The sequence below is a fragment of the Sebastes umbrosus genome, chromosome 17, assembly GCF_015220745.1.
Source record: "Sebastes umbrosus isolate fSebUmb1 chromosome 17, fSebUmb1.pri, whole genome shotgun sequence".
NCBI classification, from domain to species: domain Eukaryota; kingdom Metazoa; phylum Chordata; class Actinopteri; order Perciformes; family Sebastidae; genus Sebastes; species Sebastes umbrosus.
Window position 1 is genome coordinate 80,001 of NC_051285.1, and position 12,500 is coordinate 92,500.

The following is a 12,500-nucleotide window of genomic DNA, read 5'->3' on the forward strand; positions in this document are numbered from 1 at the left end:
TTAAATTATACTATATTATATTATATTATAGTATACTATATTATAATATATTATATTATATTAAATTATATTATATTATATTATACTATATTATAATATATTATATTATATTATATTATATAATATTAGGTAATTATATAATATCATGAATAACCCCCTCTGTGTCTGTCAGGTGCTGTTGTTGGTTCGGGGGCGTTCGGGAAGGTTGTCGAGGCGACAGCGTACGGTCTGGGAACCAACAACGTCACCAGAGTCGCCGTCAAGATGCTCAAACGTCAGTACACAAATCTTCATCACCACCATCGTCATCATCATCATCATGATCATCATCATCATCATCATCACCTCAGTGTTGTGACTCATATTATTTATGTCATGTGTTGATGAACAGCGAGCGCTCACTCAGAGGAACGTGAAGCTCTGATGTCGGAGCTGAAGATCCTGGGCCATCTTGGTTACCATGACAACATCGTCAACCTGCTGGGAGCCTGCACTCGAGGAGGTGATGTCATTAATAACCACTAATATAAAACTATATGGAACACCGTCTCTCTGACCTTTGACCTCTCTGTCCCTCCCTTCAGGCCCCATGTTGATGATCACAGAGTACTGTAGCCATGGCGACCTGCTCAACTTCCTGCGGGCTCGCGCTCAGGACTTCATGGCGTGCGTTGTGAGTGTGGATGAGGTGGAGGGGGAGGCCTTCTATAAGAACACGGCCGCCCAGAACGCCAGGCTCAGGAGGTCTGACGCTTCTTCTCGTTACTATCTACGCTCCATTTCTACTTTGACCTTTAACACTTCTGTATTCTCATACCTCCTCACCTGTGATGATGTCACGATGATGTCCCTGTGTGTTGCAGTGACAGTGGGATCTCGTGCAGTTCAGACTATCAGGAGATGCAGCCGGTTCTGAGTCCAGGACAAACACACCAAGGTGAGAACCTGAAGACACACCTGAACTCACCTGAACACACCTGAACTCACCTGAACTCACCTAAACTCACCTGAACACACCTGAAGACACACCTGAACTCACCTGAACACACCTGAACTCACCTGAACTCACCTGAACACACCTGAACTCACCTGAACACACCTGGACTCACCTGAACTCACCTGAACACACCTGAACTCACCTGAACACACCTGAACTCACCTGATCTCACATGAACTCACCTGAACACACCTGAACTCACCTGAACACACCTGAACTCACCTGAACTCACCTAAACTCACCTGAACTCCCCTGAACGCACCATAACTCACCTGATCTCACATGAACTCACCTGAACTCACCTGTATTTTTTGTCTGTGAGGTCAAACCTATCTTACGTTCTGTCCGTCTGTCTCTCAGGTGTGCAGACCAACCGTGTCTCTGTGACTGACCTCATGAGGTTTTCCTACCAGGTGGCTCAGGGTCTGGACTTCCTGTCCACCAGGAATGTAAGAACACACATGTTTGTCTTTCTAGACTTGTGAGGACCATCATCAACATAAAGCTATAACCTGTCTGTCTGTCTGTCTGTCTGTCTGTCTCTCTGTCTGTCTCTCAGTGTATCCACAGAGACGTAGCAGCGAGAAACGTCCTGCTGACTGATCGCCGTGTTGCAAAGATCTGTGACTTCGGATTGGCGAGAGACATCCGCAACGACGACAGCTACATCGTACAGGGAAATGTCAGTATTCCGTTACCTGTTAAAGAACTACAATGTCCTCGTCTGTTACCTGTTAAAGAACTACAACGTCCTCGTCTGTTACCTGTTAAAGAACTACAACATCCTCGTCTGTTACCTGTTAAAGAACTACAACATCCTCGTCTGTTACCTGTTAAAGAACTACAACTGGCTTCGTCTGTTACCTGTTACAGTTTTTCTCGATTGTTTACACACATTTTCTGAAAGCATGCCTCATACTCTCAGAACTCTACACACAAATCAAAAAACACACACATAATGGGCAAAACCCCTCAATTCTCCTGCAAAATGAAACTTTACATTCAAAACAATGTTATTTCTTCTCAAAATGGTATTTTGTTTTCAAATGACACACACACACCATCATATGAATAGACATTTATAAGAACCAGTTGAACACTGATGTGCTCAATGTAAAACACTATGATGAATGGAAAACACTTCTTCTCCATTCATCATAATGACTTAGGCCTTTTTTTGTTCAGTGTTACACTTACTACAGACAGTACATACATAAGTGTGTTGTAAAATATTTTAGAATATTGTTTTTATACTCAGAACACACAAATACACGGTAACAAATATATTTTATTTTCCCCACAAAAACAATGTACACAGTGAACATCCCAACCAACACAAAGTTGCACATACAGTGGTCTACATACAAAACAACAGAAGAATTTACTGTATACAGTTACAGTAAAAAAACTATGCTGCATCCTCTCTTCTGTTTCGGTCTGGCCACAGCACCTCATCCACATCACAAGCAATGTTTTCCCTGGCCAAGCAGCGGGGGAAATATCGCTTAGCATGTCAAATCCAGCCATGAAAAGCATCAACTGATTGCTAATTGTAACACTGTGTGACAGGTGTTTGCCCATGTGATGAGTCAGTGTGCATAGTAGGGCAATTGACTTTAGAATTTTGAATGACAGTGTGTTCCTTGTGAAAACGAGATTTTCTTCATGAAAATTGTGCCAAATGCAGAGCATTGTGTGTAGTGTTTTGAAAAAAGTGTGTTTTAGAACTGCAATTTGAGTGTAAAGCAGGAATTGTGCTTGTAGTTTAGCAGAATTGGTTCAGGGGGTTGGTGCATGAGTTACATGTTGTGGTCATTGTGTGTCAAGTACCAGTATTTGTGTGTAAACAATTGAGAAAAACTGTAAAGAACTACAATGGCCTCGTCCGTTACCTGTTAAAGAACTACAACCGGCCTCTACTGTTACCTGTTAAAGAACTACAACCGGCCTCGTCTGTTACCTGTTAAAGAACTACAACCGGCCTCTACTGTTACCTGTTAAAGAACTACAACCGGCCTCGTCTGTTACCTGTTAAAGAACTACAACCGGCCTCTACTGTTACCTGTTAAAGAACTACAACCGGCCTCGTCTGTTACCTGTTAAAGAACTACAACCGGCCTCGTCTGTTACCTGTTAAAGAACTACAACCGGCCTCGTCTGTTACCTGTTAAAGAACTACAACCGGCCTCGTCTGTTACTCGTCTGTTACCTGTTAAAGAACTACAACCGGCCTCGTCTGTTACCTGTTAAAGAACTACAACCGGCCTCGTCTGTTACCTGTTAAAGAACTACAACCGGCCTCTACTGTTACCTGTTAAAGAACTACAACCGGCCTCGTCTGTTACCTGTTAAAGAACTACAACCGGCCTCTACTGTTACCTGTTAAAGAACTACAACCGGCCTCGTCTGTTACCTGTTAAAGAACTACAACCGGCCTCGTCTGTTACTCGTCTGTTACCTGTTAAAGAACTACAACCGGCCTCGTCTGTTACCTGTTAAAGAACTACAAACTTAATAAGGATGTTTGTGATAGTAGTTTCTGTAGCAACAGGTAACATCCAGGTAGAATCAGGTGAAACAGACAAAGCTGACTTTTATTTTGACATCTTCCTGTGTGTTTTATTTTGACAGGCCCGTCTCCCAGTGAAGTGGATGGCTCCAGAGAGCATCTTTCAGTGTGTTTACACCGTCCAGAGTGACGTCTGGTCCTACGGAGTCTTACTGTGGGAGACCTTCTCCCTGGGTAACCACCACCTTCATTGATTATTGATTGATCCATTAAATACTTCAATGGTAGTCAGGTACAGTACCCATGAGCCTCAGCGGCTGTTACTATGGAGACGTATCCATCCAGGACTGTGACATCAGAGTTACATCACATTCAAATTGATTAAAACGTGGGAATTTTCATAGTGTGAAACTAACTAAAGTACACACTAAGTAGGGACACTATAAAGTACACACTAAGTAGGGACACTATAAAGTGCACACTAAGTATGGGCACTATAAAGTGCACACTAAGTATGGACACTCTTAAGTACACACTAAGTATGGACACTATAAAGTACACACTAAGTATGGACACTATAAAGTGCACACTAAGTATGGACACTCTTAAGTACACACTAAGTGTTGACACTATAAAGTACACACTAAGTATGGACACTATAAAGTGCACAGTAAGTATGGACACTCTTAAGTACACACTAAGTATGGACACTATAAAGTACACACTAAGTATGGACACTATAAAGTGCACACTAAGTATGGGCACTATAAAGTGCACACTAAGTATGGACACTCTTAAGTACACACTAAGTATGGACACTATAAAGTACACACTAAGTATGGACACTCTTAAGTACACACTAAGTATGGACACTATAAAGTACACACTAAGTATGGACACTATAAAGTGCACACTAAGTATGGACACTATAAAGTACACACTAAGTATGGACACTATAAAGTGCACAGTAAGTATGGACACTCTTAAGTACACACTATAAAGGGCACGAATTCAAACTGATTAAAATGTCTGAGCGACGTTATCCGCCTGGTAACAGAGTCTGAAGCTCTCTGATTGGATGACAGCAATGCGCTCCTCTAACTGTGTGTGTCTACCTGTTCAGGTAAGAGTCCGTACCCAAACGTTGCCGTGGATACCAACTTCTACAAGATGATCCAAGATGGCCGCCACATGGACCAGCCAGACTTCGCTCCAGCAGAGATGTGAGCAGACAGACGGACACTCGGAGGGTTTAAATAAAGTTATTTTGAATCTAACAGACACCTGTCCTCTCAGGTACGAGCTGATGACGCTTTGCTGGAGTTTAGAGCCAACAGACAGACCGACCTTTAAAATGATTGGTCAGCTGATTGACAGGCTCCTCCCCTCCACCAATGACACGTGGCCAAATCACAGCGACCAGTCCATGTACAAGAACATCGACGAGTGCAGAGAGGAAGAGGAGGAGGAGGAGGAGGTCAGAGGAGGAGAAGGAGCACTGAAGAGAGGAGAAGAAGAGGAGTGCAGCCAGAGAGGTAATTAAACCATCAGCTGTTGCTAAGAGACAGTTTACCTGTACAAATCTGTCCTGACTCCGCCTCCTTTTGATCCTCTCAGAGCGCCATGACGACGACCACGACGACGCTGACGATGAGGAGGAGGAGAAGCCGATGATGAAGAACATCTACCAGCTGTCCTGATAGTCCAATCAAACTGTGTTTCAGCGCCGTCATTCAAAAGGAAACCTTTATTCAAAGACTCAGAGTGAACGACGACGACATGAAACCAGCAGAGCTGATCGTACTAATACTGACTAATACATACTAATGAGTCCAAATACTTACGTCAGGAGTCCAAATACTGACGTCAGGAGTCCAAATACTGACAACATGAGTCCAAATACTGACGTCAGGAGTCCAAATACTGACAACATGAGTCCAAATACTGACGTCAGGAGTCCAAATACTGACGTCAAGAGTCCAAATACTGACAACATGAGTCCAAATACTGACGTCATGAGTCCAAATACTGACGTCATGAGTCCAAATACTGACGTCATGAGTCCAAATACTGACGTCATGAGTCCAAATACTGACATCATGAGTCCAAATACTGACGTCATGAGTCCAAATACTGACGTCATGAGTCCAAATACTGACAACATGAGTCCAAATACTGACGTCATGAGTCCAAATACTGACGTCATGAGTCCAAATACTGACATCATGAGTCACAAGTTCACACTCGACACTGAGCCAATACACCTGACATGATACAGGAGCATCACACACCAAACCCTCACCAAGTATTACACTAGTATACTAGTAGTATACTAGTAGTATACTTCTTTTAAACTTAAAATAAGAGAGTATACTTTCAGTTTACTTTTTATGTACTTAACAAAGTTATACTTAATAAGTATACTTGGCTTATACTGAGTAAGAGCCAGAGTAACACGACCTCCTCCCCAAGCCAAATATAGATAGAGGCAGAGCAACACGACCTCCTCTCCAAGCCAAATATAGATAGAGGCAGAGCAACACGACCTCCTCTCCACGCCAGATAGATAGAGCCAGAGCAACACGACCTCCTCTCCACGCCAGATAGATAGAGCCAGAGCAACACAACCTCCTCTCCACGCCAGATAGATAGAGCCAGAGCAACACGACCTCCTCTCCACGCCAAATAGAGAGAGCCAGAGCAACACGACCTCCTCTCCACGCCAGATAGATAGAGGCAGAGCAACACGACCTCCTCTCCACACCAAATAGATAGAGGCAGAGCAACACGACCTCCTCTCCACACCAAATAGAGAGAGCCAGAGCAAACCAACCTCCTCTCCACGCCAGATAGAGAGAGCCAGAGCAACACAACCTCCTCTCCACGCCAGATAGAGAGAGCCAGAGCAACACGACCTCCTCTCCACGCCAAATAGAGAGAGCCAGAGCAACACGACCTCCTCTCCACGCCAAATAGAGAGAGCCAGAGCAACACGACCTCCTCTCCACGCCAGATAGAGAGAGCCAGAGCAACACGACCTCCTCTCCACGCCAAATAGAGAGAGCCAGAGCAACACGACTTCCTCTCCACGCCAGATAGAGAGAGCCAGAGCAACACGACCTCCTCTCCACGCCAAATAGAGAGAGCCAGAGCAACACGACCTCCTCTCCACGCCAGATAGATAGAGCCAGAGCAACACAACCTCCTCTCAGTCGGGTTGGATGAACAGTTCTGGAGACCCGTGAAGGACTCAGACAGAGACAGAGACTCTTTATAGATTTATAGATTATAAACTAACACACTAAACTGTTTACAGAGATGATCCTCCTCAGAGTCTGGATCAGCTTGATCAGGTCTCATGTGGATCCGTTTGATCAGGTCTCATGTGGATCTGTTTGATCAGGTCTCATGTGGATCAGTTTGATCAGGTCTCATGTGGATCTGTTTGATCAGGTCTCATGTGGATCAGTTTGATCAGGTCTCATGTGGATCCGTTTGATCAGGTCTCATGTGGATCTGTTTGATCAGGTCTCATGTGGATCAGTTTGATCAGGTCTCATGTGGATCCGTTTGATCAGGTCTCATGTGGATCAGCAGCGTCTAACCAAAGCTTCTTCTTGTTTCTCTTCATTCTGTAATCTTTGTATTAATATAGACTTTCTCCTCTGTAATCGATCACAACTGTAATTTTTATATATTTTGTATTTTTATAATGTAAAAATAAATTCAGACTAACCGCAGACTGTTTCTGACACTGAGTTTAACACCTGCAGGATTTATGACATCACAACACACATTTACATATAATGGATTCATTGATTTAATAACTTTATGATTTAATAATCAGTATATAAAATGTAATACGTGATTTATAACAGGTTATAATGTAGTTATAAATGATTATTATCGTGTTTATTAACAACTACAACTCCTCCACAAGTGATGTCTGCTGTATACACAGATAATACATGATAATACAGTAAAACTACTACAGACATTATAAAGTACACACTAAGTAGGGACACTATAAAGTACACACTATAACATATGGGGACTAAAGTACTAACTAAGTATAGACACTATAAAGTACACATTAAGTATGGACACGCTAAAGTACACATTAAGTATGGACACTCTAAAGTACACGCTAATTATGAACACTATAAAGTACACTCCGAGTATAGACACTCTAAACTAAAAACGAAATGTAGACACTATAAAGTTAAGTCCATACTAAATATAGACACTATAAAGTTAAGTCCATACTAAATATAGACACTGTAAAGTACACACCAAATATAGACACTGTAGTCATTATTAAACTGTATAATGAAGGAAAGGAGCCGACAGGTGTCACCTGACAGGTGATTGCAGGGGGGCGGGGCCACGTTGAGGGACATTACCTGACAGGTGAGTGCAGGGGGCGGGGCCACGTTGAGGGAGATTACCTGACAGGTGAGTGCGGAGGGGCGGGGCCAGGTTGAGGGAGATTACCTGACAGGTGAGTGCAGGGGGGCGGGGCTACGTTGAGGGAGATTACCTGCCAGGTGAGCGCAGGGGGGCGGGGCTACGTTGAGGGAGATTACCTGCCAGGTTTACTGCTGCTGGACTTCACTCTCTGATAAACACAGCAGGAAGTAGTTCAGGTAGGTCAGCTCGTTAATGTCACATCATTATTCGGTGAAGTTACCAGGTGAAGAGCCGAGCTGAAGTCTGCAGCAGGTGAGACAGGTGAGTCTGGTGAGACAGGTGAGACAGGTGAGACAGGTGAGTCTGGTGAAACAGGTGAGACAGGTGAGTCTGGTGAAACAGGTGAGACAGGTGAGTCAGGTGAGACAGGTGAGTCTGGTGAGACAGGTGAGTCTGATGAAACAGGTGAGACAGGTGAGACAGGTGAGTCTGGTGAGACAGGTGAGACAGGTGAGTCAGGTGAGTCTGGTGAGACAGATGAGACAGGTGAGACAGGTGAGTCTGGTGAGACAGGTGAGACAGATGAGACAGGTGAGACAGGTGAGACAGGTGAGTCAGGTGAGTCTGGTGAGACAGGTGAGACTGGTGAGACAGGTGAGACAGGTGAGTCTGGTGAGACAGGTGAGACAGGTGAGTCTGGTGAGACAGATGAGACAGGTGAGACAGGTGAGTCAGGAAGTTAAAAGAAAACTCTTAATGGTTCAGATTTATAATGAATTTAGTTTTTGAATGTTTGCTTTGATTGATTATAGATAATAGATGTTCATTATGTTTGTAGTCGGATGGATTCTTTACATCATCAACCAGTAACCAGTTTAAGGTCACAGCTTTTCAGGTGTGTTTTAAAATGAAGTGACCGATCAATCGATTGATTGATTGATTGATTGATGTGTTGCAGCCGTCAGTATGAAGCGCAGTCTGTCGTCTCTGGAGCTTCTGCTCGCCGTTGTGTCGTCTCTTCTGCTCACCTGCTGCGTGGGACTGATGGTGGTTTCATGGATCAGCCTGAAGCCTGAAGGTGAACTCTGAGTCTGGTTTCAATAAATCTGATCAGGTGTCAGATCAGATATTATTGATCAGGATGTCGTTGGTGTTTGGTGTGCCCAGGTTCCGTTGAGCCAGGCGTGCTGAGTGGTCGGATGTTGATCACAGAGGGAGCAGTTTACTCCGAGGACCTGAGGAACTCCAGCAGTCTGCACTTTAAATCTTTGGCCTTCGATGTCCAACACCTGGTGAGATCACAGGCTTTTATTCTGAAAATAACAGGGATCTTTAACATCAAGCAACTGCTTACATCATCAGCTTTTATTGTGAAAGACAGCAGGGGAAGCGGCTAAATAGTATAGTATATAGTCTATAGTATAGACACTATAAAGTACACACTAAGTATTGGCACTGTAAAGTACACACTAAACATAGAGACTATAAAGTACACACTAAGTATAGACACTATAAAGTTCACACTAAGTATAGACACTATAAAGTTCACACTAAGTATAGACACTATAAAGTACACACTAAGTATAGACACTATAAACACTAAGTGTAGATACTATAAAGTACACACTAAGTATAGACACTATAGAGACTGTACTTCATAGTGTTTATATTTAGTGTGTACTTCATAGTGTGTACTTTATAGTGTGAGAGTGTGTCGTCTGCAGGTGTGGTGTTTCTCTGTAAAGTCAGCTGATCACAGTCTGCCCTCTGATTGGTCGGCAGGTATCGGAGGCGTTCGCTCTCAGTGAGCTCCGACTGGACTTCAAGTCCTGTCAGGTTTTATACTTCAGGTCAGATACCTGATCAATGATCAACTGACTGATCAGATTCTGATTTATAGTGATTGATTGATTAATTGATTGATTGGAAACAGATGAAACATGTTGATTCTAACAGATTCTATCAGTAATACAAGTTGTGATGAATGTATTGATTAGCCGATTATTGAATCTTGTGTGTGTCTCCAGTCGGGGCAGTGTGGCGGTGAACTTTGACCTCTGGTTCGATCAGCTGATCGACGTGAAGGAGGCGGAGCAGCAGCTGAAGGCGGGAATCCAGGAGGCCGGGATGGCAGGATGGGTCATCGACAGAAACAGCATCCAGATCAAAGGTGACTGTGAGGTCACTGTGAGGTCACTGTGAGGTCACTGTGAGGTCACAGGGGGTCACTGAGGTCACTGAGGTCACTGTGAGGTCACTGTGAAGTCACTGTGAGGTCACAGGGGGTCACTGAGGTGACTGTGAGGTCACTGTGAGGTCACTGTGAGGTCACTGTGAGGTCAGGGGGTCACTGAGGTCACTGAGGTCACTGTGAGGTCACTGTGAAGTCACTGTGAGGTCACAGGGGGTCACTGAGGTCACTGTGAGGTCACAGGGATCACTGAGGTCACTGTGAGGTCACTGAGGTCACAGGGGTTAGATCAGGTTATTACATATTTAGATAGCTGTACATTATCTCTTATTTATAGTGAAGAGCTGACAGACTCTCATGTGTTCATGCAGAGAAACAAGAGCAGACGACAGCTCCTCCAACGAGCGTCACACCTACAACAGGTGAGACAACTTTGAACTCTAAAGAACTCTTTAAACTCTCTTTAAACTCTCTTTAAACTCTCTTTAAACTCTCTTTAAGTATTTATAGTGGAGAGCTGACAGACTCTCATGTGTTCATGCAGAGAAACAAGAGCAGACGACAGCTCCTCCAACGAGCGTCACACCTACAACAGGTGAGACGACTTTGAACTCTAAAGAACTCTTTTTAAACTCTCTTGAAATTCTCTTGAAACTGTCTTTGTACTCTATTTAAACTCTCTTTAAACCCTCTTTAAACTCTCTCTAAACTCTTTAAATTATGTTTAAATTTTCTTTGAACTCTATTTCAAGTCTTTAAAATCTTCAATCTTTCTTTAAACTCTTTAGATTTTCTTTGAACTCTATTTAAACTCTCTTTAAGTATTTATAGTGGAGAGCTGACAGACTCTCATGTGTTCATGCAGAGAAACAAGAGCAAACGACAGCTCCTCCAACGAGCGTCACACCTACAACAGGTGAGACGACTTTGAACTCTAAAGAACTCTAAAGAACTCTCTTTAAACTCTCTTTAAACTCTCTTTAAACTCTCTTTAAACTTTCATTGAACTCTATTTAAAGTAAATTATATTTAAACCCTCTATAAATTGTCTTTAAACTCTTTTCAAACTCTCTTTGAACTCTATCTAAACTGTCTTTAGACTCAGTCGGTTCTATCAAAGATCTTCTATTCAACATCAGAACCATCAAAAATAGATTTCCTTCAAACAGTCACGAAAACTAAAAACGCTGAATCTAGAACACAGAAGTTAAACTTTTAAATTGTTTTATTTCCTCTGGTTTAGTTTCAACTGTTATTCTTTATGTAGAGTTATTCCACTTATTGATCTCTATATTTGTCTTGTTTTATTGATCAATGTGAATAAGTGGTCAGAGTACAGCAGCGGCTTTACAAGGATCAATATAAAGAATATTAATAAAGAATATTAATAAAGAATATTAATAAAGAATATATAATAAAGAATATTAATAAATAATATTAATAAAGAATAATAATAAATAATATGAATAAAGAATATTAATAAAGAATATATAATAAAGAATATTAATAAAGAATATATAATAAAGAATATTAATAAATAATATTAATAAAGAATAATAATAAATAATATGAATAAAGAATATTAAAAAAGAATATATAATAAAGAATATTAATAAAGAATATATAATAAAGAATATTAATAAATAATAATAATAAATAATATTAATAAAGAATATTGATAAAGAATATTAATAAAGAATATTGATAAAGAATATTAATAAAGAATAATAATAAATAATATTAATAAAGAATATTTAATAAAGAATATTAATAAAGAATATTAATAAAGAATAATAATAAATAATATTAATAAAGAATATTGATAAAGAATATTAATAAAGAATATTGATAAAGAATATTGATAAAGAATATTAATAAAGAATATTAATAAATAATAATAATAAATAATATTAATAAAGAATATTGATAAAGAATATTAATAAAGAATAATAATAAAGAATATTAATAAAGAATATTTAATAAAGAATATTGATAAAGAATATTAATAAAGAATAATAATAAATAATATTAATAAAGAATATTTAATAAAGAATATTAATAAAGAATATTGATAAAGAATATTAATAAAGAATATTAATAAAGAATATTAATAAAGAATATATAATAAAGAATATTAATAAATAATATTAATAAAGAATATTGATAAAGAATATTAATAAAGAATATTAATAAATAATATTTAATAAAGAATATTTAATAAAGAATATTAATAAAGAATATTGATAAAGAATATTAATAAAGAATATTGATAAAGAATATTAATAATAATGAGAATATCTATAATAAGTTCAGTTCAGTCCGATGAGACGACGTCAGATGAAACTCGTGTTTGATCTGTTTGTGTCGGCAGCAACGTGTCCTCCTCATCAGAC

General features: G+C 40.4%; 2 protein-coding genes across 8 annotated transcripts in view; both read left to right on the forward strand.

Moving 5' to 3' along the window:
* Positions 1–5,736, forward strand: part of LOC119475898 (macrophage colony-stimulating factor 1 receptor 2-like) — a 26,051-nt gene extending 20,315 nt beyond the window's left edge. For both annotated transcript variants that reach the window (XM_037748989.1, XM_037748990.1), the window contains 10 exons: positions 173–274; positions 392–502; positions 585–744; positions 864–937; positions 1,358–1,446; positions 1,557–1,679; positions 3,629–3,740; positions 4,630–4,729; positions 4,803–5,041; positions 5,124–5,736. In XM_037748989.1, the coding sequence (XP_037604917.1) occupies positions 173–274; positions 392–502; positions 585–744; positions 864–937; positions 1,358–1,446; positions 1,557–1,679; positions 3,629–3,740; positions 4,630–4,729; positions 4,803–5,041; positions 5,124–5,206 (1,193 nt within the window). In that variant the 3' untranslated portion in view covers positions 5,207–5,736. The remainder of the gene's footprint in view (positions 1–172; positions 275–391; positions 503–584; positions 745–863; positions 938–1,357; positions 1,447–1,556; positions 1,680–3,628; positions 3,741–4,629; positions 4,730–4,802; positions 5,042–5,123) is intronic.
* Positions 5,737–8,060: 2,324 nt separating this feature from the next.
* tmprss15 (transmembrane serine protease 15) overlaps positions 8,061–12,500 on the forward strand; it is a 13,782-nt gene continuing 9,342 nt past the window's right edge. The window contains exons 1-9 of one of the 6 annotated variants that reach the window (XM_037748804.1): positions 8,061–8,152; positions 8,875–8,994; positions 9,084–9,208; positions 9,699–9,766; positions 9,944–10,086; positions 10,479–10,529; positions 10,652–10,702; positions 10,973–11,023; positions 12,479–12,500. The exon at positions 12,479–12,500 is cut by the window's right edge and continues 98 nt beyond it. In XM_037748804.1, the coding sequence (XP_037604732.1) occupies positions 8,883–8,994; positions 9,084–9,208; positions 9,699–9,766; positions 9,944–10,086; positions 10,479–10,529; positions 10,652–10,702; positions 10,973–11,023; positions 12,479–12,500 (623 nt within the window). In that variant the 5' untranslated portion in view covers positions 8,061–8,152; positions 8,875–8,882. Of the gene's footprint in view, positions 8,153–8,874; positions 8,995–9,083; positions 9,209–9,698; positions 9,767–9,862; positions 10,087–10,478; positions 10,530–10,651; positions 10,703–10,972; positions 11,024–12,478 lie in introns of those variants that run through there. The other 5 variants (XM_037748799.1, XM_037748800.1, XM_037748802.1 and 2 more) reach the window with 5 other exon arrangements.